A 27,104-nucleotide genomic window follows, 5' to 3' on the forward strand; every position below is an offset into this window, starting at 1 on the left:
TAAAGCAGTGTCATCATAGTCTTCAGTAAAAGTAATCTACATCTTTCTACAAACAGCATACAAAAATAAGAGCTTACTTACAGATCTTTTGTGCATTTTTTGTTGTTTTGTAAATTGAGGGGAAAAAAAGAGATTTAAAACGTTTGGTCATCGTTGCAGGAGTCTGTCCAGTGGCCGAAGGCCTCGCAGATGTCGCAGTAGGGCCGTTCTTTCACGCGGCTGCCACGGTGGGTGCTGTGGGGTGGTGAGTCTGGAGATTGCATTTGGGTGGGACAGTCTTCCGTGTCGTGCAGGTCAAAACAGTCACAAATGTAACAGAAAACCCGTGGTGGAGCTTTCTTTTTCTTCTTGCCCTCATCCAAACTATATCAGGGTAAATAAAGAGAAGCATAAACATCTATATGTTTATGTATGTATGTGTATATGTATATATGGACATTCATAATACAGCATCACGATCATGACCATGTTTTCAGTTTTCCGCCCCCTCCGACACATGTGCAGCAGCCATATGCATCTGTTCACCAACACTAGGCGAGTGCATACTGTATATGCGAATCAGCCTTGTGTACGGAGAAACACACCCTGATCAACGCACTTTTTCGCCGCCTCTGTGCAGGCGGCATCAATCAGCCAGCAGAGGTCGCAGCTGTATCACGAGGAGTCCCTATCCGGCTTAATACCCCACCCCTATATGAACAACAGGCCAATCGCTGTTCATGTAGCCGCTCAACCCAGCCGGATAGCAGAGCCGAGGTTCGGTACGATGTATTCGAGATCCCAGCTCTGGTGTGCTAGTGTGTGTTTTTACCGCTGCACCACCTGAGCGGCCCACTGGTCCTGATTTTAACAGTTAAACAAATATACTAGTTGAGCCGTTATAATTAAGTCATCTTACCCATCATTCCCATCGTTTCCATTAAACTCAGCTAAAGCCATTTTCTTTAGCTTCACCCTTAGCTCTTCATTTTTCCTCTGAAGGTCCACAATGACCGAGTTGAGGAAATTGACCTGATAAAAAAGAGAACACACACACACACACACACACATATATATATATATTTATATATATATATTTTTACAAAACGTCCCAGATTTTCTGCAATTAGATACTATATAATGTATTATTATGTAAGAAACCACCAAATTGTACATCGTGTTGTGTTATACCTGTCCCTCTGCAAACTCTTTCTCTTTTTTGAGCTCGTTCATGGCTGTATCACCTATGAACAGATAATGTATATATTACATTAGCAACAACAGAAACCATGATAGCATTATTATGCATTCTCATCACAGCTTTAGCACCCTGACTTACCTGAGGAATTTTCCACCTGATCATTGTTCAGTCTGCCCTCCAGCTTCAGTTCAAGGATTTGCACTTTGCTCTGTAGCTGCACCTTGTCCTGCTCCAGAGATTCCACCGCTGCCTGCAGGGTTTTAGCCATGGCATTCTCTCCACGCAACACCGCAATCTGAGAGAACAGCACTTTTAACACTGGCTATGACAATACACGTGCACAATGCAACAACAAATATATAAACTATATGGCCCAGAGTATGTGGATTTCTTCCTATGAGCTGGTTGGACAAGTCAAAACCATAAAATTGAGTTGTGCCCCACCCACACTATTGCAGCTATAACAGCCTTTGCTCTTTAAGAAGCCTTTCCACAAGACTTGGCTCACAATCAACATTCTAATTCGTCCTAAATGTGGTTAGTTGGGTTGAGGTCAGGGAAATGTGCAGCACACTGGAGTTTCTTGACACCATTCTTAATGTCCTTATGGACCTCACTCAGTTATGCCAGAACAGTAAAATTATTTGCACTCACCTCCTTTCTTAATGCTTCCAATTCTTTGTCCTTCTCAGATATTAACATATTGAAGTTTTCACTGCAAGAGCAGACCATACTGTTAATACTCAGCTAGTAAAAAATAGGCTTTTATATATTTGTAAACATATTATATAATTTTGATACATATCTTTATTTTATATGTTAAAAAATAAATAGATGGCTGCTCAGGTGGCGCAGCAGTAAAAGTACGCTAGCACACCAGAGTTGGGGTTTCGAATACATCTTATCGAATCTCAACTCTGCCTTTCCGACTGGGCTGGGCGGCTGCAAGAACAACGGTTGGCTGTTGTTCAGGGTTAGGGGTAAAAAGTCGGATCATAGGTCCTCATAACTGGTGCAACTGCGGCCCCTGCTGGCTGACTGATGGCGCCTGCACAGAGCTGAGGAATAATGCTGATGGGGGTGTGTATAGTCTTGTACCTCTCTTTGATCTCTGACTGGTTGCTGTGATGCAGATTCTCGCCCTCAAACTGGAAAGCAAAGACAAAACCCTGTTTAATTCATATCTGACCTAACAAAGATGTTGTTAAGACATCTGAGGACACTATGTAGTTAATACTGACTGCCCGTTGCTTATGGCCTTCCAGCCGGCTGCTGTCCAGCTCCTGAGACAGCTTCCCATTCTCTTCCTGGAGCGCCACCAGCTTAAGTGACTTCTGACTGGCTGCCAGCTTCAGCTCCTCACTGCAGGATGACAGTACACGTTTCTGTAGTGAACACTTTGGTGATCGAACGCATACTGTACAGTACAACAGATACAGGAATAAGAATGATTGGCTGGGTTTAATGTTCACTCCAGCACACACAGCTGCAATAAGTGCAAATAATCTGCTGCCTTTTTCCCTCGTGCCCTGATAAAAAAATCTAATCAAATGTTTGCAATGATGGCATGTGCTGCTAGTATTCATTATAGTGCTGTAATAAAGGACATGAAGTGAATCATTTTGTAAAATTAAACCTAACTCTAATAAAATCATCTAACTGACAAAACTAAAAGAAACGACTTTTAATGTTTTGGCTGACCAGCTTGGTTATTTTTTTGTAAATATAAACTAATGTTAAAATGTAATACCTGCAGAACACTCAAATGTTGGGTAAGAGTAAAAAGTTTACTGAATATTCAAGTTACACAGTTTTGAAAATATAGAATATTCAATATTGTAATTCAAAATAGTTAATATTGGTTCTTCATGGATATGTTTAGGTGTAACCCAAGTAGAGTATCAGAGGAGAGAATAAAACATCGAGCACATTGTATTGTACACATAGCTTGTGTGATAAAGCGATTATTTGTAAAGATGATTTGCATTTAGCTTAGTGATAACCCTCTCTGTGCTGTTTGCTGGCTGCTAAGGTGGACCTATCATCTTTATTTTTGTTCATTACCTTTTATAGAACTTAAAAAGAGGACTACAACGGCCGTTTTCAGGCCAATTGCAGTCAAGCCGGAAAGTCTGCACACCCCTTTCACCTTCTACACACTTTATTACATTACAGACTAATTTTATAATAGGTTGAGTTAATTTTTTCCCCACAAAGTTCTACACAAAATAGCCCACAATGACAAAGTCAAAGCAGGTTTTTAGACATTTGTGTTAATTTATTAAAAATCAAAATGTAAAATATCATATGTACACAAGTGTGCACACCCTTTGATATGACACCCAAGAGTGAGGTGAGGTGCATTTTGTTTTCACTGATACTGCTTTAGATGTTTCTACAATTTAATTGGAGTCCACCTGTGGTAAATTCAATTGATTGGACATGATTGGGGATTGCCAACACCTGCCTATATAAGGATACGGTCCCACAGTTGACAGTGCATATCAGAGCAAACTCCAAGCCATGGAATTATCAAAGGAATTATCTGCAGACCTCAGAAACAATATTGTGTCAAGGCACAGATCAAGTCGTAACATTTTGAGAATTCATTTAAACTACTTTTCATCTTTGTCTTAGATAAAATTGTGTGCTGATAGAAAGTAGAATTTTGTAGCTTTCAGTGTTTAACTGGCATGAAAATGTTGCACAAAACAAGATATCCGTCCCAAACTGGAAAGCATGTTTATGCACACTGACTCAAAGAACACTCTTTCACTCACTCACTGTCTTAACCGCTTATCTAAGCGGGGGTGCTGGAGCCTATCCCAGCTTTTCAATGGGAGCAAGGCACACAGTAACACCCTGGACACCAGTCCATCGCAGGGCAGACACACCCATTCACCTATAGGGCAATTCAGTGTCTCCAATTAATCTGACTGCATGTTTTTGGACTCCCGGAGGAAACCCACGCAGACACGGGGAGAACATGCAGACTCTGCACAAAAAGGACCCGGACCGCCCCGCCTGGGGATCGAACCCAGGACCTTCTTGCTCTGAGGCGACGGTGCTACCCACCGAGCCACCATGCCGCCCGACTTAAAGAACAATGAAAACAAAATACTGGCTTGGTTTGAAAAATAAGGTCTTCAGTTTCCAAGATTGTGTTGACCTTAACCCCATCAAAAACTGATGGGCTTCACAATTCCCCAAGCAGATTCATTTATTTTCACTAACTGCTTTATTCTGGTCACCCAGAAACACTGATTGCAAGGCAGGAGAAGATTCTTAGAAGATTCTTGCTCTGACAATAACAAAAAACTGTAATATGACATATTAAAAACACTATCGAATGGTCACTAATACTTGTAGCCTTATTCTAATTGTACTGAATCTAGCCATTCGAGTCATTATTGCCCTTCATGTGCAGCAAATGTGCTGTTCTATTTTTACCATCTGTGCATCATTAAAATAAATAAAACACCAAGTCTAAATTGAACCGACTTCATTACAGTCACTGAATTCATCAACTGAATTCATTACATATTTTCAAAAATAAGCTGAAATCAAGAGCAGCTATAGACTAGAGAACTACTGTTAACTACTGTTAAAACACTGGCAGATATGCTTGGAAACAGTCACTGGAGCAGAAGGAAATGAGATTACGTAAAGCATCCTGGAACAGCAATCTGCTACAGAACTAAGCCTTTCAAACATGTATAATTTAGGCTCTGCAATATAAGTGGCAAGTGGCACATGCATTCTCATAAAACCTGACTTGTACAATTTATAGCTAAACTATATAATGAAGACTATGAGAAATAACCATGTGGTATGAATCATAAATGAAAGATGCTTTGGCCATCTGACTTACGTCAACATTTCATCATTCTGTGACGTACAGGATCTTCACTGGCAGCACAGTCATAAACATGCATTCCATGCATTATTATAAGGCAAAACATCTCTCCATGATTAATCCTGTTTTAACTGTAATAATAACTATTGTATTCCTAAATTAATTAAACATACTGTGACACTTTTCTTGATTCAGCTTACTGGCAAACATCACATATACACTGATCAGCCATAACATTAAAACCACCTCCTTGTTTCTACACTCACTGTCCATTTTATCAGCTCCACTTACCATATAGAGGCACTTTATAGTTCTACAATTACTGACTGTAGTCGCATCTGTTTCTCTGCATACTTTTTAACCTGCTTTCACCCTGTTCTTCAATGGTCAGGACCACCACAGAGCAGGTATTATTTAGGTGGTGGATCATTCTCAGTTGGTGGTGTGTTAGTGTGTGTTGTGCTGGTACAAGTGGATCAGACACAGCAATGCTGATGTAGTTTTAAAATACCGTGTCCACTCACTTTCCACTCTATTAGACAATCCTACCTAATTGGTCCACCTTGTAGATGTAAAGTCAGAGACGATCGCTCATCTATTGCTGCTGTTTGAGTTGGTCATCTTCTAGACCTTCATCAGTGGTCACAGGACGCTGCCCACGGGGTGCTGTTGGCTGGATATTTTTTGGTTGATGGTCCAGCAGTGACAGTGAGGAGTTTCAAAACTCCAGCAGTGCTGCTGTGTCTTATCCACTCATACCAGCACAACACACACTAACACACCACCACCATGTCAGTGTCACTGCAGTGCTGAGAATGATCCACCACCCAAATAATACCTGCTTTGTAGTGGTCCTGTGAGAGTCCTGACCATTGAAGAACAGAGTAAAAGGGGGCTAACAAAGCATGAAGAGAAACAGATGGACTACAGTCAGTAACTACAAAGTGCTTCTATATGGTAAGTGGAGCTGATAAAATGGACAGTGAGTGTAGAAACAAGGAGGTGGTTTTTATGTTATGGCTGAACTGGGTATATCTACATTTACATTACATTTACATTTTCGCTATTTAGCAGACGCTTTTATCCAAAGCCACTTACAATTGTGACCCCATATGTTGCAAGCAATTGAGAGCTAAGGGTCTTGCTCAAAGGCCCAGCAGTGGCAAACTGGCAGATGTGGGGCTTGAACCAGCAATGTTCTGATGATTGCTAGCTACTGAACTACCACTGCCCCACTGTTTGGACTGTTTGGAAATTAGAAAAACTTAAGTAAATTACCTTAAGTGAGTAGGAAAAAAACTGAACATTAACTTAATCTAGAACAAAGCTTTAAAAAATACCTAATGATCCATCTCTTTTTATGTAGGAAAACTGGTAGTCAACTAGTAGCCATGTGCTCAAACCCCCAGGAACACTGGCGACACTCCCACAGATGAACACATGACCACAAAGGAAGGTAGACAACAATAAGATCACAATAAGTGACCAGCAATCAAAAGCTCAATGAGGACCGGTATTTAAAGGGCTCTCCCAGTTGCAGCGCATTATCGTTAACCCGTGTGGGATCACCTAAGATGCAGATGAGGTCACAGTTGCTTTTAATCTTTTTTTTTATCTTAAGCAGTTTACTGAATTTAAAGCTTCCTGTAACCATGACATTTTATTTGGTGATGCATGTGTTGGAATACAGTGTGTGAAAAAAAACAGCACTAAAATGTATTGCTATGATTTTAATCTTGAAGTAAGCAAGTCCTTAATTAGCATGATGTTTAATTTGTGATTCTTTACAATAATGCATCGGAATAAAAAGCTATTTTTGGTGGGGTCGTCTTTAAAATAGCACACTGACCAAAACACGGTTAAGATTGTCTGCATGTCTGCATGGGGTGAATATCAAAAATCTACTCACATTTCTTTGCACAGGCTTCCGATGTGCTGGCTCTCAGAGCTGAGCTGCTTCTTGGACAAACTAAGCTCTTCTTGATAGTTGGAGTTCTGCTTCTTCAGGGCTTCAAGCTGGAAGAAAATAGATAAAACAGATTGTCTTAATCCTACTGACCTCTGACATAATGTTAAAATTAGCCAAACATAACAGACACAGATGTGGGACAGGAAACTGGAGCAGTTTTACAACTGATATAAAAACTGAGACAGATTCAAGCCACAAGCAAATGGTTTTACTTCAGTTAGTAATGGTTTTCATTTTTCTTCTGAGATCCCTGGTTTAATCCAATTTCTTTGTGACAAATCAACTGGGTCATTATATAACAGTGATAAAGTGTTACTAGTAAAAACAGCCTATGTTGATAAATGATATAAATGTTATTTTAATCAATAAAGGATTATTATTATGTTGCATGTTATTTATTTCAGAAGCAACTATTATATTTTATTATAATATGTAATAAATACAGTAATGTCAAAGCATTTGTGATACATGAATTACATCTGACCAGCTGGACAAATTTTCGAACAGCACAGATTTTGGATTTTCTTTCTGACCTTGGCAAAAAACTACTGTACCATATAGTTTCTATTGGGTTTTATTCAAACCACCCTCATTAATACCTCATTACTTACACCAACAAATTAATAACTGAAGTTGATGAATGGTATCTGGACCAAAATGGAATTATTGTATTAAATCATTGGAATCCCAAGACATGAAATGTGTGTCTGGGAAGGCTTTCAACATAATTTTGGAGTATACCTGTGGAAATACACTGATCAGGCATAACATTAAAACCACCTCCTTGTTTTTACACTCACTGTCCATTTTATCAGCTTCACTTACCATATATGAGCACTTTGTAGTTCTACAATTACTGACTGTAGTCCATCTGTTTCTCTACATACTTTTTAGCCTGCTTTCATGCTGTTCTTCAATGGTCAGGACCCCCACAGGACCACCACAGAGCAGGTATTATTTTGGTGGTGGATCATTCTCAGCACTGCAGTGACACTGACAAAGTGGTGGTGTGTTAGTGTGTGTTCTGCTGGTATGAGTGGATCAGACACCGCAGCGCTGCTGGAGTTCCACTCACTGTCCACTCTATTAGACACTCCTATCTAGTTGGTCCACCTTGTAGATGTAAAGTCAGAGACGATCACTCATCTATTGCTGCTGTTTGAGTTGGTCATCTTTTAGACCTTCAGCAGTGATCACAAGATACTGCACACGGGGTGCTGTTGGGGGGATATTTTTTTGGTTGGTGGACTATTCTCAGTCCAGAAGTGAAAGTGAGGTGTTTAAAAGCTCTATCAGTGCTGCTGTGTCTGATCCACTCATACCAGCACAACACACACTAACACACCACCACCATGTCAGTGTCACTGCAGTGCTGAGAATCATCCACCACCTAAATAATACCTACTCTGTAGTGGTCCTGTGGGGGTCCTGACCATTGAAGAACAGCATGAAAGGGGGGTTACAAAGCATGCAGAGAAACAGATGGACTACAGTCAGTAATTGTAGAACTACAAAGTGCTCCTATATGGTAAGCGGAGCTGATAAAATGGACAGTGAGTGTAGAAACAAGGAGGTGGTTTTAATGTTATGGCTGATCGGTGTACATCACATTATGCATGGGGCAATGTCTTGGTGAAATAGAAAAAACTGTTACAGCAAATCTGGAAGTGTTATTTATTTTATACAATTAATTTATACATTTACAAATGTTGAAACACCTGAGTTCATTCATTAGTAAGGGTGTCATTTCATTTGATTTCACTCATTTGGTTTGACCACTGCTTTATCCTGGTCAGGGTCACAGTGGGTCAGGCTTCCCTAGAATCACAGGGTATAATGCAGGATAAAGTGGTTGGTGAAAATAAAATTAGCTGGTGATTGTTTTAAATTGAGAAACCAAAAAAAACATCATCACAATTAATTTAAAACAACTGTTTTGCCAGACCAGACTTTTCTACAAGTTGTTGATCCACAAGAACTTTTCATTCATACACTTACAACCACAAACACACAGAAATTCTTCAATTAATCTGTTTACAAATCTTAATGTATGCAGCAAGAGCAAAACACAAGATTCAACAAAGAAAAGTATTTTTACTATCAAGACTGAACTCCAACAATCAGGTAAAGAAACACATATCCAGTACCATTTGCTAGCCATCTGACAACTATTCAACACAAAATGCACAGTACACTCCACAATGATGCTGAGATCACTCTACCTGGAAATGAGAGGTATACATGCTTCCTGAGTAGCTCTGCTGCAGGGCTGCCACATCCATGTGTGGATATCCTTGGACTCTCTTCATGCAGATAAATCAGCCAGATCAATAATGCATTCTCACAGACCCCCCTGCTGAGCGAATGTGCACGCGAGAGCAGCTCACGTTCTCCAACGGCTGCTGTCCCGAGCGCTCACATTCCCACCCTCTCTGACATGTTTCGCTGGGTGGCTTCATTACGCAAATGCTACCAAGCTCCTCCCCATCTACCTCATTCTCTCTCTCTTGTGTGTCTCTCTCCCTTCTGTATCCCATCCCTGCCTTTTCATCCACAGCCTTAAAGATGGGGATCCTGCATCAGCATCCAGAAGCTGTTCTCTACCAATCATCTTACTAGGAGCTGATTCACAAAATCTGTCTGTGCACCACATCACTGTGCTTTTTTAATCCCACAGTCCGCCATATTTGGCAGACTTTAACATGCCTTGTGTAGTATATTCAGGAGCAAAACTGTGTTTATAAAAAGGAAAACCCATCATAAGGCATTTTAATGAGGGAATTACACTAATCAGAATTTAATTGAAAGAGGCACAGAAGTTAAGCATGTGTTTGCTGCTTTCACACATATAAAAGCTTCTATCTGCTGATGATCTGCTCAGCCAGATGAAAAGAAGCAGCCAGCCGCCATGGTTCACAACAGTATCTACGTGATTACATCATGTAGAGAGAGCTGGCACAGACAAAGACTGATAGATACAGTGTATCACAAAAGTGAGTACACCCCTCACATTTCTGCAGATATTTAAGTATATCTTTTCATGGGACAACACTGACAAAATGACACTTTGACACAATGAAAAGTAGTCTGTGTGCAGCTTATATAACAGTGTAAATTTATTCTTCCCTCAAAATAACTCAATATACAGCCATTAATGTCTAAACCACCGGCAACAAAAGTGAGTACACCCCTAAGAGACTACACCCCTAAATGTCCAAATTGAGCACTGCTTGTCATTTTCCCTCCAAAATGTCATGTGACTCGTTAGTGTTACTAGGTCTCAGGTGTGCATAGGGAGCAGGTGTGTTCAATTTAGTAGTACAGCTCTCACACTCTCTCATACTGGTCACTGAAAGTTCCAACATGGCACCTCATGGCAAAGAACTCTCTGAGGATCTTAAAAGACGAATTGTTGCGCTACATGAAGATGGCCAAGGCTACAAGAAGATTGCCAACACCCTGAAACTGAGCTGCAGCACAGTGGCCAAGATCATCCAGCGTTTTAAAAGAGCAGGGTCCACTCAGAACAGACCTCGCGTTGGTCGTCCAAAGAAGCTGAGTGCACGTGCTCAGCGTCACATCCAACTGCTGTCTTTGAAAGATAGGCGCAGGAGTGCTGTCAGCATTGCTGCAGAGATTGAAAAGGTGGGGGGTCAGCCTGTCAGTGCTTAGACCATACGCCGCACACTACATCAAATTGGTCTGCATGGCTGTCACCCCAGAAGGAAGCCTCTTCTGAAGTCTCTACACAAGAAAGCCCACAAACTGTTTGCTGAAGACATGTCAACAAAGGACATGGATTACTGGAACCATGTCCTATGGTCTGATGAGACCAAGATTAATTTGTTTGGTTCAGATGGTCTCAAGCATGTGTGGCGGCAATCAGGTGAGGAGTACAAAGATAAGTGTGTCATGCCTACAGTCAAGCATGGTGGTGGGAATGCCATGGTCTGGGGCTGCATGAGTGCAGCAGGTGTTGGGGAGTTACATTTCATTGAGGGACACATGAACTCCAATATGTACTGTGAAATACTGAAGCAGAGCATGATCCCCTCCCTCCGGAAACTGGGTCGCAGGGCAGTGTTCCAGCATGATAATGACCCCAAACACACCTCTAAGACGACCACTGCTTTATTGAAGAGGCTGAGGGTAAAGGTGATGGACTGGCCAAGCATGTCTCCAGACCTAAACCCAATAGAACATCTTTGGGGCATCCTCAAGCGGAAGGTGGAGGAGTGCAAAGTCTCGAATATCCGCCAGCTCCGTGATGTCGTCATGGAGGAGTGGAAAAGCATTCCAGTGGCAACCTGTGAAGCTCTGGTAAACTCCATGCTCAGGAGAGTTAAGGCAGTTCTGGGAAATAATGGTGGCCACACAAAATATTGACACTTCAGGAACTTTCACTAAGGGGTGTACTCACTTTTGTTGCCGGTGGTTTAGACATTAATGGCTGTATATTGAGTTATTTTGAGGGAAGAATAAATTTACACTGTTATATAAGCTGCACACAGACTACTTTTCATTGTGTCAAAGTGTCATTTTGTCAGTGTTGTCCCATGAAAAGATATACTTAAATATCTGCAGAAATGTGAGGGGTGTACTCACTTTTGTGATACACTGTATATATTTCCAAACAAAACTCATTATAAGCAGTGCAGCAGTCACACTCACCTAAACACTGCTAATCTGGTTTGCAAAAATAGATTTTTAAGCATTGCTGAGCCCGTAATCACTTTGATCTGTTACCTTATTTACCACGCAAGTGTTACCATGATTTTTGTCATTTAAATACTCATCTCATAATACTGAGAACTGTGATTGTCATTATTATCATATAGCTGATAATAAAACTGTTGTTTAGATAACTGGTCATTTTAATCCTTAAAAATATTCTTTTTAAAATAATAGATACAGTGCCTTGCAAAAGTATTCGGCCCCCTTGAACTTTTCAACCTTTTGCCACATTTCAGGCTTCAAACATAACAATATGAAATTGTAATTTTTTGTGAAGAATCAACAACAAGTGGGACACAATCGTGAAGTGGAACGAAATTTATTGGATATTTTAAACTTTTTTTAGAAATAAAAAACTGAAAAGTGGGGCGTGCAATATTATTCGGCCCCCTTGCGTTAATACTTTGTAGCGCCACCTTTTGCTGTGATTACAGCTGCAAGTCGCTTGGGGTATGTCTCTATCAGTTTTGCACATCAAGAGACAGAAATTTTTGCCCATTCTTCCTTGCAAAACAGCTCGAGCTCAGTGAGGTTGGATGGAGAGCGTTTGTGAACAGCAGTTTTCAGCTCTTTCCAAAGATTCTCGATGGGATTCAGGTCTGGACTTTGACTTGGCCATTCTAACACCTGGATACGTTTATTTGTGAACCATTCCATTGTAGATTTTGCTTTATGTTTTGGTTCATTGTCTTGTTGGAAGATAAATCTCCGTCCCAGTCTCAGGTCTTTTGCAGACTGCAACAGGTTTTCTTCCAGAATGGTCCTGTATTTGGCTCCATCCATCTTCCCATCAATTTTAACCATCTTCCCTGTCCCTGCTGAAGAAAAGGCCCAAACCATGATGCTGCCACCACCATGTTTGACAGTGGGGATGGTGTGTTCAGGGTGATGAGCTGTGTTGCTTTTACGCCAAACATAACGTTTTGCATTGTGGCCAAAAAGTTCGATTTTGGTTTCATCTGACCAGAGCACCTTCTTCCACATGTTTGGTGTGTCTCCCAGGTGACTTTTTATAGATATCTTTGAGAAATGGCTTTCTTCTTGCCACTCTTCCATAAAGGCCAGATTTGTGCAGTGTACGACTGATTGTGTCCTATGGACAGAGTCTCCCACCTCAGCTGTAGATCTCTGCAGTTCATTCAGAGTGATCATGGGCCTCTCGGCTGCATCTCTGATCAGTCTTCTCCTTGTTTGAGCTGAAAGTTTAGAGGGACGGCCGGGTCTTGGTAGATTTGCAGTGGTCTGATACTCCTTCCATTTCAATATGATCGCTTGCACAGTGCTCCTTGAGATGTTTAAAGCTTGGGAAATCTTTTTGTATCCAAATCCGGCTTTAAACTTCTCCACAACAGTATCTCGGACCTGCCTGGTGTGTTCCTTGGTCTTCATGATGCTCTCTGCGCTTTAAACAGAACTCTGAGACTATCACAGAGCAGGTGCATTTATACGGAGACTTGATTACACACAGGTGGATTCTATTTATCACCATCAGTCATTTAGGTCAACATTGGATCATTCAGAGATCCTCACTGAACTTCTGGAGTGAGTTTGCTGCACTGAAAGTAAAGGGGCCGAATAATATTGCACGCCCCACTTTTTCGTTTTTTATTTCTAAAAAAAGTTTAAAATATCCAATAAATTTCGTTCCACTTCACGATTGTGTCCCCACTTGTTGTTGATTCTTCACAAAAAATATAAATTTCATATCGTTATGTTTGAAGCCTGAAATGTGGCAAAAGGTTGAAAAGTTCAAGGGGGCCGAATACTTTTGCAAGGCACTGTATATACTGTATATGCTTTCAGCTTTGAAGCAACAATATAGGGAAGGCCCTTTTCTGTTCCTTGACTGTGCTTCTGTGAACAAAGCAAGTTCTATACAACAAGACATGAGGAAAAGCTTGATTTAAAGAAATTCCATGGTGCCTGCACAGGTCCCTGACCTCAGCCCCACGGAACAGCTTTAAAATGAAGTTGACCAGCATCAGTACCCAGCCAAACAAATGCTCTTTTGAATAAATGGGCACATGTTACCACAGACACACTTCTTAATCCTGTGAGAAGTAGTTATAGCCAAAAAGATCACATAGAAAACACTTTTTAAATACCATTTTGTGTTGAAATGGGGGTGTCCAACAAGCTTATGGTAAGGTGTCCAAAACAGTGGCCATGTAGTGTGTGTGTATGTTTGAGTGTGTGTATGTATACTTATATATGTGCACTTATATATTAACACATACTGTACATGCTAAAACATGTTTACTATAAGTTAGCTTTTCATCATATAACAATAAGACATAATGGATTTTGTGTCATTTTATTTCATTTTCATGTTTTGCCACTGCTTTACCCTGGTTAGGGTTGTGGTGGGCATGAATTCCCTGAAATCACTGGGCGCAAAACAGGAAACACACCCTGGACAGGACAGCGTCCATTGATGTACCCCACTTATATTTACCCAACATTAGACACAATCTGAAAAAAACAAAAATTCTTTAAAAACGTTCTTACCTCTTGATGCAGCTCTTGATTTTTTTGTTTGAATGATTGTAGGGCTTCTGCTGACTCAATACTCTGGAAATTTGGTAAACAAAGGTAACTAGAGGTAAAGCACAATCTGACAGTAAATTAAAAATAATAGAATCATATAAACCCTGTTTGAAGTGGAAAAAGTGTGCACTCCTAGAGCCAGTATTACATTCTGACTTAACATTACTTAGACTAGCCTTAACATTACTTGTCTTTTACTAGAATTTTTGAGAGAAGTACGCCAGTACGCATTAAAAAGTCACGCTATGCCAAAGAGTAAAATATAAAAGTGCTGCCTGCTTTGCACCCCTTGATTTAGGCAGTTTATCCCATTTGTCATGACAGATACTCTCAAGCTCCATAAGATGGTGAGCGTCTGTGAAACAATAATGAGAGGGGGCGGGCTAGTCTGATCTACCACACACACTGCACCACAATGCTCTGACATTATACAGTATTTTCCATTACTAAGCCAAACAGGGGAGCTACCTGTAATCATTCAGAAAGCTCATTCAGAAACTCATTCTAAAGCATGACCCATGTTTTCTGAAACTGAATCTAGTTGCTTATGGTTATAAAAGGCATCACTGACCAAGATACAATTTTTTTCCAGTCATTTCTCACCTGTGCCTTGTCTGTGAGCAGCGTAAGCTCTGTCACCTTCTGCTCAAGTTCAAGGTTTCTTTCCTGCTTCCTGCTTAGTTCCTTCTCTGCTTGTCCAAGTTTTTCCTGCAGTTCTCTCTCCTGAAGCTTCTGCTCCTTATTGCGTTGCTCCTCCTGTTGCTGCCTGGAGGCCATCTCCTGCTCCAGCTTCTGGTTCTTACTGTGCAGCTGCTCCAGTTTTTCTCTGTCTGACTGCATACTACACTGCATCTCTACAGACACAAAAGGAATACACAATTCAGTCTAAACTCATTATATTTACTTAAACTAGGCTTGAAAATCTACATTATGGTCAAAAATGTGTGGACATCTGGCTATGAGCTTGTCAACAACTATTAATATCAATAACTATCACATTAATATTCATGGGCATTCTACATAGTAATTAATAAAGCATTGCCCCCAACTCTTTGAGAGGGCTTTTATTAAGATTTTTGTGTGTGACTATAGGAATTTGTGCCCATTTAAAAAAGCATCAGTGAGGTCAGGCACTAATGTTGGAAGAGAAGTCCTGGCTCATCATCAACGTTCCAATTCATTCCAAAGGTGTTACCGTGTGCAGGGCACCGGAGTTCCACCACAACACATACAAATACCATTGCAACCTCTCTGCAATGCAAACAAAAATAAAAATTTAATTACCTTGCATGGACGCTGCTGTCCTTTTATTTTCTTCCATTTCAGTATCGAGTTTTTGCTTCTGCAGTAAAAATTAAATACAAGTACGTTTATATACCAAATACAATGAAGTTGATCAGTAAAAACACGTGCTTTTATTAGTTATATTCAAAAGAATTAACAAGTCACAGCGCTTTATTTGTACGACGTCCCAACTTTTCTGGAAATTGGGGTTGGACATTACATGGCCAAAAGTATGTGAACACTTAACCATGAGTCTGTTGAACATCCCATTTTAAAACCTGTGCAGGTTTCAGTTCATCCCAAATGTGTTCCATGGGTTTGAGGTCAGGGCTCTTTGCAGGCCACAGGAGCTTTTGAACACCAAAATTGTTAAACCATGTCATTATGTACCTTTCTTTGTGCACAGGGTCACAAACATCAAAGAGCCTTTGTTATACTATTGCCAAAAAGTTAAAACATCTGGACTAGGAGGGGGGCCCAAAAATGTTGGCCATATAGTGTTGTTTTAGGCTTGCATCCTGGCATTTTAATTGTATTTATTTACAACCCAATAATTGGTGCAAATGTTATAATCAACATTATAATGTATGGGCAGCTGTAGCCTAGTGGTTAAGGTACTGGACCAGTAATCAGAAGGTTGCCGGTTCAAGCCCCACCTTTGCCAGGTTGCCATTGTTGGGCCCTTGAGCAAGGCCCTTAACCCTCTATTGCTTGGATCGTATACTGTAACAACTGTAAGTCGTTTTGAATAAAAGTGTCTGTAAACTGCCGTAAATTGCCTTAAAAAGTCTAAAAAATGTAATTTATAACAGATAACAACAAAATCATTCAAAATGATAAAGTATTGTGACTCAGCCTATTGTTGTATATTTATTGTAAAAAAGCAACATACCACTTCCTCCAGCTGATGTTGAAGTGATGAGTTCTCCTGCTCAGAGGAGCTGAGTCTTTGCTGAAGGAGCAGCACCTCCTTTTGTCTGGCCTCTATCTCACTGCTGAGTTCCCTAACCTGTGAGATCAAAGAGGATGCAAACAGCAGCGGAAGGGTAAAATTATCCTTTCTGTCATCATTTCTTCTTCTTCTTGCTATTATTAGTATTATTATTATTAATACTATTTTAGATATTGTTATTGTTTTGTTATTGTTACTGTTATTATAATTGTTATTTTCATTATTAGTGTTCCTAGGGCCTTTACTAATCTGTTGCTGCAAGTTGGAGGCATATTTCTATATAACTGATTTATTACACGTTAGTGATCGTTGTGGCTGAAACACATGAATTCAAGAATTAGGAGTGTCCCAACACTTTTTTCCATATAGTGTATGTATACAGTGTTATACAGATAAACAAATATACAGATTATGATGGGTTTTATTCATTTGGCCCAGTTTTTAAGCATTTTATCTTCTATGCCACAATGGGTCTCAAAATAGTAGACAACAACTAGACAAGGGGTTCTTAACCTGATGTCCATGGGTGGACTTCAGGGTGTCTGTAAAGATCAAATACAAATTTAACCTTATATCGCCTATTGGAACAAATAAGTTACGTGGGTAAACAACAGCTCTGAGGGTAAATAATTCAGCTCATTCACCAGGCGCCGTCGCGAGCAACAGCCTCTCCAATAGCTCCGTGCAGCCACTGCTGGGCTCATGGGCAAGGCCCTTAACCCACTCATGAATATGTAATAGATATTATATCCAGGGCACCACATAATAGCTGACATTGCACACAAAAGTTTCATGATAAAAAACTCTGATTTAGCGACTGTTACTAAATGTAATCCTTTAGTTGTGAACCATGAAAAAGACTCTGACCTTTTTGTCTTGTAATGGGGGAGAACCTAACCCCGCTTCTGCTCGCTGAGATCGCAGGCGTAGCTGCAGCTCCGACACTTCCTTTTCCAGCTCCATGATTCGGGACCTCTCAGACACTGTGGCCAGCTATAACATGACATTACCCACCACTATTAGTTATTTTGCACAATCTCAAACAAAAAAAGAGGCCATATAAGTTTCTCATCACAGTTATGCAGCATTGTAATTAGCATATGCAGATTCTGAATGGATATCTAGTGTTCAATATGATGCTGCGTCGTCCTGTCAAGAGGTTTTCTGAAGTAAAATCCAAACCTACCTGGCTCCATCTTGCAAAAATAGCCACAGCGTCACCAATATGCAGCAGTGACACTGAAATCCCGAAAGACTACTACTGTGCAAACTTGCTCATAATGATGCCTTCTTTATTCAATAGTGTAAGACTGAATTACCCTAGTATCCTCTAACTCCCTCTGGAGTTTATCAGCTTTGGTCTTTTCAAAGAGAAGGCTCTGTTCGAGCTCCTTAATGTGGGCATGTTCCAGTTTGGTCTGCGTCTATTAGTAGAGAAAGAAGGGGAAAAAAGAAAGAACAGCAGTGCTGCGGTCACATGCAAGCTCAAAGCCAAGTACGGAGAGCCTCACGCAGACCTTGACATCAGCTTCTTCTATGAATGAGGACAAAGAGAGAGATGGCACAATGGCTACGTTTGTGCAGCTGGACACGACAGAAGAAGACGACTACAATGACAGCAGAAGTGGGCATGGAAAAAAAGTCCAAAAAATAAAAGAACTAAAAAAAAAAGGAATATTTGAAGAAGCAAAAAAGTATAAACACAAACAATGGGATGAATTAAGGAATGAATGAGTGAATAAATAAATAAATAAATAAATAAATAAATAAATAAATAAAACATCAAGCATAAATGATAGCATTATTTAGCATACAAGGAAACTGAGTTAAATGTCTTTTTAAACATTCCACAGAGAACATTAGTATGCCATTTTTGCATATGCAATTAATCAGAAGTCAAAGTAGTAAAAAGGAAAATGCATATTTACAAGAACAAATATGCACTATATGGCCATAAGTATCTAAACACCCCTAATAAGCATTAAGTGTCAGTGTATCAGTCACTGCCAACAGGCATATAAAATCAATATAATATTATATAACTAATAAACACGACAAAGTGAGGTCCATAAAGACATAATTTGACAAATTTGGTGTCAAGTAATTTAACTTCAACCCCTTTTAACACCTTCATGCCTGAGCTCATAAATGCTCTTTTGACTGAATGGACAACAAGCTTATGGTCAAGTGTCCACATACTTTTGGCCATGAATGCTTCACAAGAAAGCAAGTAAAAGCGCTGGAGATTGATATAAGATTTTATGAGAATTATGTTCTGAGCTCCACTACCACTAGTTTTTAGTAATTGAGTAATTAGGCCCCATCCTACCTCCAGATCACCTTTGGTAATGCAAGCCTCTTCTACACTGAACTGAAGATCTTCTACTTTCCTGAATAAAATAGTAAAGCATTTTAATCAGCATTAATGTGTGCATTTATTTTAATCAGACATTTTAAAAGAATGCTGCTGCTGGCACACTGGTCTCAAGTTCAAACTGAAGTTCAAATCTCAGTTGTGCTATTGACCTATACAGGCGTTGAACAGGCACAACTGGCTGAGGCTGACAGGGGTCCTCGTTGCTGTTGCAAATGCAGCCTCTGCGAGCTGGCTGAGGCACCTGCACGAGTGGTGGATGACTCGCAAAATGCAAAGCGTGACTCTCTGTATGAGAGGCCACTTTTGGAGATCTCTGGTAGGTGAACAAAAGCAGTCGCCAACTGCATGTGTACTGTAGGAGGTGCAAGCTAGAATGCAGACCTCCTTGATCAGAATAAGACTGGTACAACGACTAGTCTGGGAGAAAAGGGGGGAAGTGTTGAATTGGACAGTTCTGTTTACATTGTGTTTTTCTGTTTTAACTGATCCCATTACATTATGTAGTGCTTAAAACAGCAGTTCTTACTTCTCCAACTGTCCCTTTTTCAGTTCTTATGGAAACCCTCACCTTTTTTCCTCTTCAAGCTGATTTAACAACTCCACTTTCTCTCTGTCTGCAGTCTCCACAAGCCGGCGTAACTGGTCCAGCTTAGCCTCCATCTCGAGAACATACTGGAACATATCAGGATATCAGTTATGTTTATACACCGATCAGCCATAACATTAAAACCACTTCCTTGTTTCTACACTCACTGTCCAATTTATTAGTTCCACTTACCATATAGAAGCACTTTGTAGTTCTACAATCACTGACTGTAGTCCATCTGTTTCTCTGCATGCTTTGTTAGCCCCCTTTCATGCTGTTCTTTAATGGTCAGGACCCCCACAGAGCAGGTATTATTTGGGTGGTGGGTCATTCTCAGCACTGCAGTGACAATGACATGGTTGTGTGTTGTGCTGGTATGAGTGGATAAGACACAGCAGCGCTAATGGAGTATTTAAACACCTCACTGTCACTGCTGGACTGAGAATAGTCCACCAACCAAAAATATATCCAGCCAACAGCGCCCCGTGGGCAGCGTCCTGTGACCACTGATGAAGGTCTAGCAGATGACCAACTCAAACAGCAGCAATAGATGAGCGATCGTCTCTGACTTTACATCTACAAAAAACTCCATCCTGTCTGATCTGCTCATACCAGCACAACACACACTAACTGAGAGTGATCCAAAACCCAAATAATACCTACTCTGTGGTGGTCCTGTGGGGGTCCTGACCACTGAAGAACAGGGTGAAAGCAGGCTAAAAAGGTATGTAAAGAAACAGATGGACTACAGTCAATAATTGTAGAACTTCAAAGTGTTTCTACATGGTTTAGTGGAGCTAATAAAATGGACAGCGAGTGTAGAAACAAGGAGGTGGCACGAGGAAATTATGGCACACTAAGAATATAAACATTTAAATGAAAACTAACCTGCTCTTGGCCTTTCCTGAGCAAAGCCAACTCCTGCTGCACCTCTCCTGCATGGCATGTAGCCTTGGCCACCTCAGTTCTCTCTATATCCCGCTCGGCCAGGAGCTGCTCAATGTGCTGCTGCTTCTCCTTTAGAGCTTCCAGCAGGGCTGTGGTCCCTGAGATTTTTCGTGCATAGCGGGATGAGGTCTCGGTCAGCTAGATCATCAAGAAGAAAGTAAATGAAACAGAATATTTTTAAGATACTTTACTAAAAAGGAAAGATTAAAATGAATGTCGTTTGTTAGTAGGAGTTCCAGGAATAGTTCGTCCAAAAATAAAACGATATTTGCAGAGCATAGTTGTTTAATTTCAGTATTAAAATGTTGAAAACGTTACCAGGCCTGCACGACTGGGTCTTCCTACAGAAGAGGTAACGGAGCTCATGGAGCTGACTGAAGAGGCACTGGGGCTTTGCTGCGATGTGGACCTGTGCCTCGAGCTTTTGGCTTTGGTGGTTGAGGGAAAGCCGATGCGGGTCACTTTGTGTGTAGGAGCAAACAGGCCATACTTTGGCATACACTGGAAATACCTAGTAAACATACCACATTGGATTATGGACACAGTGAGAGCAAACGTCTGAGGCCACCGGTGAAAATGATTCAGTTTTGCATTTTTCTCAGACTTGAAAAGCCGAGCTGGTATTCTGCAAGGGCATACAAACTCTGATCATCTATGTAATCTCGGCTTTATTTTAAAATATCCCAAAGAGCATCTTGTGATCTTACTGAATGCTTAGTTTTCCCCATCTTCAAATGCCACCATAAATGCTTGATGGTGTTTAGGTCAGGTGACTGAAAAGAAATGTCCATGACAGTCAGCACTCTTTTATCTTTTTTGATCTTTTTAGTAGTTGTTGCAAAGGTTGAATATTTGTATTGATACAAAATTATAAAATATTCAAGAAATATGAAAAATAGAAGCATTTTCACGAGTGGTCTAAGACTTTTGACTTTATTGCATATGCTATGATATTTAGTAGTGGTGTCATACCTTGAGCCAGCCACTGCTCCATCATTCTTGCCAAGCGGCTCATCAAGCTCCACTCCGCACCATTCCCCCTTAGCAAAGTCAGTCTCCCCCAAAAACCGCACAACACCTGCTTTTGTTCCACTAATCTGAAAGAATAAATGTAACATCAACAGGTTTTTGCATGGTCATAATAATACAGTGTAATTTTCTCTATGCTCCTTCTATACACACTGCTTTGATTATAGAAAAAGGCATTATGTTAGCTTTCCCACCCAGCAACAGTAGTAAAGTAGCATTGGCTAAGTTGGGGGGAAGCCCTGCAACGGACTGGTGTCCTATCCAGAGTACACCTGCCTTGTGTCTACAGACCCACCATGACCATGACTGGATAAAGTGGTTGATGAAAATTAAATGATTTTTTTTTTTAATGAACATAGTGCAGAACCAATGGCAACACTGTACCAGTGGAAACAATATTGGTAATCTTAGGGTCACCCTACCCTATCCTTCTAGACAAAGTACTTAGTAACCCCCCCAAAAAAAAAATTATTTTCTGAGATTTAAAACTGTAATCATGAGTCACAGTTGTGAGGGTAGATACCAGCACAGACCGAGCTTTAAAACATGTACAGTATATTAAACATGAGTGAGTATTTTAAATTGAAGGAAATACAAGTGTAATTATGGACTAGAGTCTACCATATAAAACTGCACATCCCAGCACAATCATTTGCTCTACTTGTTTCTGGTAAGAAATCTGGGAGCGTACACAAAATTAGATGAAATCTTTAGCTTGAACAGCCCTTTTGTACTCCATTTGTACTATTACAGCGTTTGAGGCTGGAAGGCAAGTGTCACTTAGAAAAGTTGTACACTAGATGGTGGTATAGTCTAAAACATACATACCTACAGTGTATCACAAAAGTGAGTACACCCCTCACATTTCTGCAAATATTTTATTATATCTTTTCATGGGACAACACTATAGAAATAAAACTTGGATATAAGTTAGAGTAGTCAGTGTACAACTTGTATAGCAGTGTAGATTTACTGTCTTCTGAAAATAACTCAACACACAGCCATTAATGTCTAAATAGCTGGCAACATAAGTGAGTACACCCCACAGTGAACATGTCCAAATTGTGCCCAAATGTGTCAATATTTTGTGTGACCACCATTATTATCCAGCACTGCCTTAACCCTCCTGGGCATGGAATTCACCAGAGCTGCACAGGTTGCTACTGGAATCCTCTTCCACTCCTCCATGATGACATCACAGAGCTGGTGGATGTTAGACACCTTGAACTCCTCCACCTTCCACTTGAGGATGCGCCACAGGTGCTCAATTGGGTTTAGTCCATCACCTATACCTTCAGCTTCCTCAGCAAGGCAGTTGTCATCTTGGAGGTTGTGTTTGGGGTCGTTATCCAGTTTTCGAAGGGAGGGGATCATGCTCTGTTTCAGAATGTCACAGTACATGTTGGAATTCATGTTTCCCTCAATGAACCGCAGCTCCCCAGTGCCAGCAACACTCATGCAGCCCAAGACCATGATGCTACCACCACCATGCTTGACTGTAGGCAAGATACAGTTGTCTTGGTACTTCTCACCAGGGCGCCGCCACACATGCTGGACACCATCTGAGCCAAACAAGTTTATCTTGGTCTCGTCAGACCACAGGGCATTCCAGTAATCCATGTTCTTGGACTGCTTGTCTTCAGCAAACTGTTTGCGGGCTTTCTTGTGCGTCAGCTTCCTTCTGGGATGACGACCATGCAGACCGAGTTGATGCAGTGTGCGGCGTATGGTCTGAGCACTGACAGGCTGACCTCCCACGTCTTCAACCTCTGCAGCAATGCTGGCAGCACTCATGTGTCTATTTTTTAAAGCCAACCTCTGGATATGACGCCAAACACGTGGACTCGACTTCTTTGGTCGACCCTGGCGAAGCCTGTTCCGAGTGGAACCTGTCCTGGAAAACCGTTGTATGACCTTGGCCACCATGCTGTAGCTCAGTTTCAGGGTGTTAGCAATCTTCTTATAGCCCAGGCCATCTTTGTGGAGAGCAACAATTCTATTTCTCACATCCTCAGAGAGTTCTTTGCCATGAGGTGCCATGTTGAATATCCAGTGGCCAGTATGAGAGAATTGTACCCAAAACATTAAATTTAACAGCCCTGCTACCCATTTACACCTGGGACCTTGACACATGACACCAGGGAGGGAAAACGACACATTTGGGCACAATTTGGACATGTTCACTGTGGTGTGTACTCACTTATGTTGCCAGCTATTTAGACATTAATGGCTGTGTGTTGAGTTATTTTCAGAAGACAGTAAATCTACACTGCTATACAAGCTGTACACGGACTACTCTAAGTTATATCCAAGTTTCATGTCTATAGTGTTGATCCATGAAAAGATATAATGAAATATTTGCAGAAATATGAGGGGTGTACTCACTTTTGTGATACACTGTACATACACCGCTCCTTGTCCATTTTATCAGCTCCACTATCCAAATAGAAGCACTTTGTAGTTCAACAATTACTGACTGTAGTCCATCTGTTTCTCTGCATGCTTTGTTAGCCCCTTTTCGTGCTGTTCTTTAATGGTCAGGACTCTCCCAGGCCCACTACAGAGTAGGTATTATCTGGGTGGTGGGTCATTTGCAGCACTGCAGTGACACTGACACGGTGGTGGTGTGTTGTGCTGGTATGAGTGGATAAGACACAGCAATGCTGATAGCGTTTTAAAACACCTCACTGTCAATGCTGGACTGAGAATAGTCCACCAACCAAAAATATCCAGCCAATAGCGCCCTGTGGTCTAGAAGATGACCAACTCAAACAGCAGCAATATATGAGCGGTCGTCCATGTCTTTACATCTACAAGGTGGACCAACTACATAGGAGTGTCTAATAGAGTGGACAGCGAGTGGACATGGTATTTAATATTACATCAAACTCTTAACCAGCTATACCACTTAGTGGTCTTTCTATACGTATTCCTGAGGAACACTGCAGTAATCTATACGTCATTACACATTCAATTATTTTCTGTAATTGCATTATCCTAGTTAAGGTCATGGTGGGTCCAGAGAAACAACAGGATAAAGGTGAGAACACACCCAAACAAGGCACCAGTCCAGGCACTCAGGGCATTACACACTCACACACACCTAGGGGCAATTCATGATAGTTTCCTCCAAAATACCTGGCAGAGAATGGCAGAATATGCTAAACTATACATTAGATTGACGAGTATATAGTTTTGCTTCACCATGTAAAAATATGTATTTTAAAATGAAAATTTTTAAACACATCCATAGTCTTATACAGGTACATAATCCTCACCAACACACGATCACCAAGTTTCAGCTCCCGTTTCGCCTTCATAGCCGAATCTGCCTCAGAAAGGTTGGAGATAGAACTGCTGGCTGTTTTAGCTAGATTTGTTTTTGTCTTGGTAGCAGCAGCAGTAGCAGCTTGTTCATCAGTAGCAGCAGGAGTAGATTTGACAGCAGATGATGCTTGGCTGGTGGAGGTCTGTGCCCCATTGGCCTCAGGTTCTGCAGTGGGAGCACGAGATAGTTTGGAGGGACGGGTAAAAATGCCTCGCAAGTCCTCACACTGGAAATAGCGCACTCCAGTCACAGAGCCATCATTTTTTCCAATAGGCTCATCCAGAACTATGCCGGCCCACTGGCCTGGTGCAAACTGGGTCACACCAATGAACTGAACATATCCAGGTTTGTTTCCGTTCACCCACACGCGCTCGCCCACAGTGAAATCTGTCACTGAGTCATTACCAACCGAGGTGCCAGCACCTGGGGACGGTACAGCTTTTGGTGTAGCTGTAAAGCACACATAAAGAGAACCAGTTTAGGGCTAGTACATGTCATGTCACAGGTTAATGCAAAAAACATCAACGTATATTCTTACCTGAGGAAGAGGGTGTCTTGGTTGGTAGAGCACTAGGCTTACCAATCTTAGTAGGTGGCTTGAGACCACTTGGCTTTCCTGTACTCATGTTTGCATGCTCTGACATTAAGCTTTCGCAACAATGATGGATGTTATTCCTTGAAAGAAAATAATTCTTATTAGAAAAGATGTATACAGATTTACAATGTAATTTGCTGTTACGTTATTAAAGTGGTTTCTGTTGCAGTGGTTTGAAATTGTTTGCTAACACCTTAGATTCTCACCTGGTCAGAATTTATCTCTAAAATGGCAAGGCTTTTAGTTGATAAAGGTTGTTACTGGGAATGAAATCTTATTTGGATGGGACCAAACTCAGTTTAACATACAAGCCAATCTAGACCCCCCTAAAAGAAGGTCCTGGGTTTGATCCCCAGGTGGGGCAGTCTGGGTCCTTTCTGTGTGCAGTTTGAGTGAATTTAAGATACTAAATTGTCCATGACTGTGTTCGATGTGACCTTGTGAACTGATGAACATTGTGTAATAAGTAACTACCGTTCCTGTCATGAATGCAAGCCGTAGCCTAGTGGTTAAGGCACAGGACTAGTAATCTAAAGGTTGCTGGTTCAAGCCCCACCACTGCTAGGTTGCTGCTGTTGGGCCCTTGAGCAAGGCCCTTAACCCTCAGTTGCTCATACTGTAATTGTAATGTAAGTCGCTTTGGATAAAGGCGTCTGCTAAATGCCGAAAATGCAAATGTGACCAAGTGTAAAACATGACGTTAAAATCCTAACAAACAAACAAACAAACCAAGACCGCCCTAAAACCAGTGCCCCAGGAATAACTTGACAGCCTGTATCCCAAACCTCATTTTAATGTAATAGTATGTTAAATAAGTGCTCTACGAATGACAGTCTGGTATGCAGCCTTTTGATAAAGGTGTCTGCTAAATGCTGAAAATGTAAATATATATATGGCAAAAAACCTGGCAGTGGTGAGGCTTGAACCAGTGACCTTTTGATTACTAGTCCAGTACCCTAACCACTAGGCTACATAAATTATATATGTAGGGGGGGGGGGGGGGGGGGGGGTAACTGATTTAATACAGTTACATTTATGGCTGCTTTTTAAGCCACTAACCTATCATTAGGGATTTTGAACAAACATCCTATAATCTTGTATCCTGTCCATCTATCTCTGGCAGTGAGCTTTGACTGGCAATAATCGTTCCTTAAGATGATACGTGCTGCCAGTACAGTCAGTACAAAATCAAGCTTTTCTTGATCTGCAACAGTTGATCTGCTGTTTCTGTTATTGTGTCCACTGTCCACCCTGTGCATCTAGGGACAAGCTAATTCGAGACTTAAATAGCTGCTTCCATATAGTTACACCAAAACAACTGACGCATTTATTTCTTCTTGTAGCTTTGTTCCTGCTAACGACTGGATAAAGAACGTATTCATTTAAACTAACATGAAATTCTACCATGTTTCATTTGTATTGTTCAATTTAAGGCTCTCTATTGCAACTTTACATGCTAGCCACATAAGCAACATCACAATAAGCGTATCTACCCTAACGACACTGTTATTAAAGCCATTGTGGCTAAGTCTCGTAAACATATGAAAATTTAAGTTCGCTAGCTACCTATGTTGGATTATTTACACTTATAAAACATAAAATGGCCAATATTATTCGAAAGAAGAGCTTATATATCAAACCTTTACTGCCAGGCACCACCCCATCCCGAGAACGAAAGAATGTTATGGCCATCAGCTACATCACTGTGGTTTGATCCGT

General features: G+C 40.9%; 1 protein-coding gene across 4 annotated transcripts; it reads right to left on the minus strand.

Annotated features, from left to right (window-relative positions):
• clip1b (CAP-GLY domain containing linker protein 1b) lies at nucleotides 1-27,104 on the minus strand. 4 transcript variants are annotated; one of them, XM_063013831.1, is made up of 22 exons: nucleotides 27,026-27,104; nucleotides 25,329-25,465; nucleotides 24,741-25,240; nucleotides 21,406-21,530; nucleotides 20,752-20,944; nucleotides 20,374-20,571; nucleotides 19,468-19,571; nucleotides 18,852-18,912; nucleotides 17,842-17,946; nucleotides 17,390-17,515; nucleotides 16,463-16,579; nucleotides 15,571-15,628; nucleotides 14,890-15,140; nucleotides 14,248-14,310; nucleotides 6,946-7,052; nucleotides 2,422-2,542; nucleotides 2,279-2,328; nucleotides 1,835-1,895; nucleotides 1,319-1,475; nucleotides 1,171-1,223; nucleotides 899-1,011; nucleotides 1-363 (listed from the first exon to the last, which is right to left on the minus strand). In XM_063013831.1, exons 2-22 carry the CDS (start codon nucleotides 25,432-25,434, stop codon nucleotides 135-137), a joined length of 2,898 nt encoding a protein of 965 aa, XP_062869901.1. In that variant the 5' UTR covers nucleotides 25,435-25,465; nucleotides 27,026-27,104; the 3' UTR covers nucleotides 1-134. The 4 variants fall into 4 exon arrangements, with proteins under 4 accessions (XP_062869901.1, XP_062869903.1, XP_062869904.1 ...); XM_063013833.1 differs by lacking the exon at nucleotides 17,842-17,946; XM_063013834.1 differs by lacking the exon at nucleotides 16,463-16,579.

This window comes from Trichomycterus rosablanca, chromosome 18, assembly GCF_030014385.1.
Source record: "Trichomycterus rosablanca isolate fTriRos1 chromosome 18, fTriRos1.hap1, whole genome shotgun sequence".
In the NCBI taxonomy this organism is placed as follows: domain Eukaryota; kingdom Metazoa; phylum Chordata; class Actinopteri; order Siluriformes; family Trichomycteridae; genus Trichomycterus; species Trichomycterus rosablanca.

Bases quoted from the DNA above. Each gene is read 5' to 3' on its own strand.
- clip1b (XM_063013831.1), bottom strand. From the start codon at position 25,434: ATGTCAGAGCATGCAAACATGAGTACAGGAAAGCCAAGTGGTCTCAAG. The intron at 20,572-20,751 runs GTAACGTTTTCA...TTGATGATCTAG, and splicing joins GACCCAGTCGTGCAGGCCTG to CTGACCGAGACCTCATCCCG. The intron at 18,913-19,467 runs GTGAGGGTTTCC...TATTTTATTCAG, and splicing joins CAGCTTGAAGAGGAAAAAAG to GAAAGTAGAAGATCTTCAGT.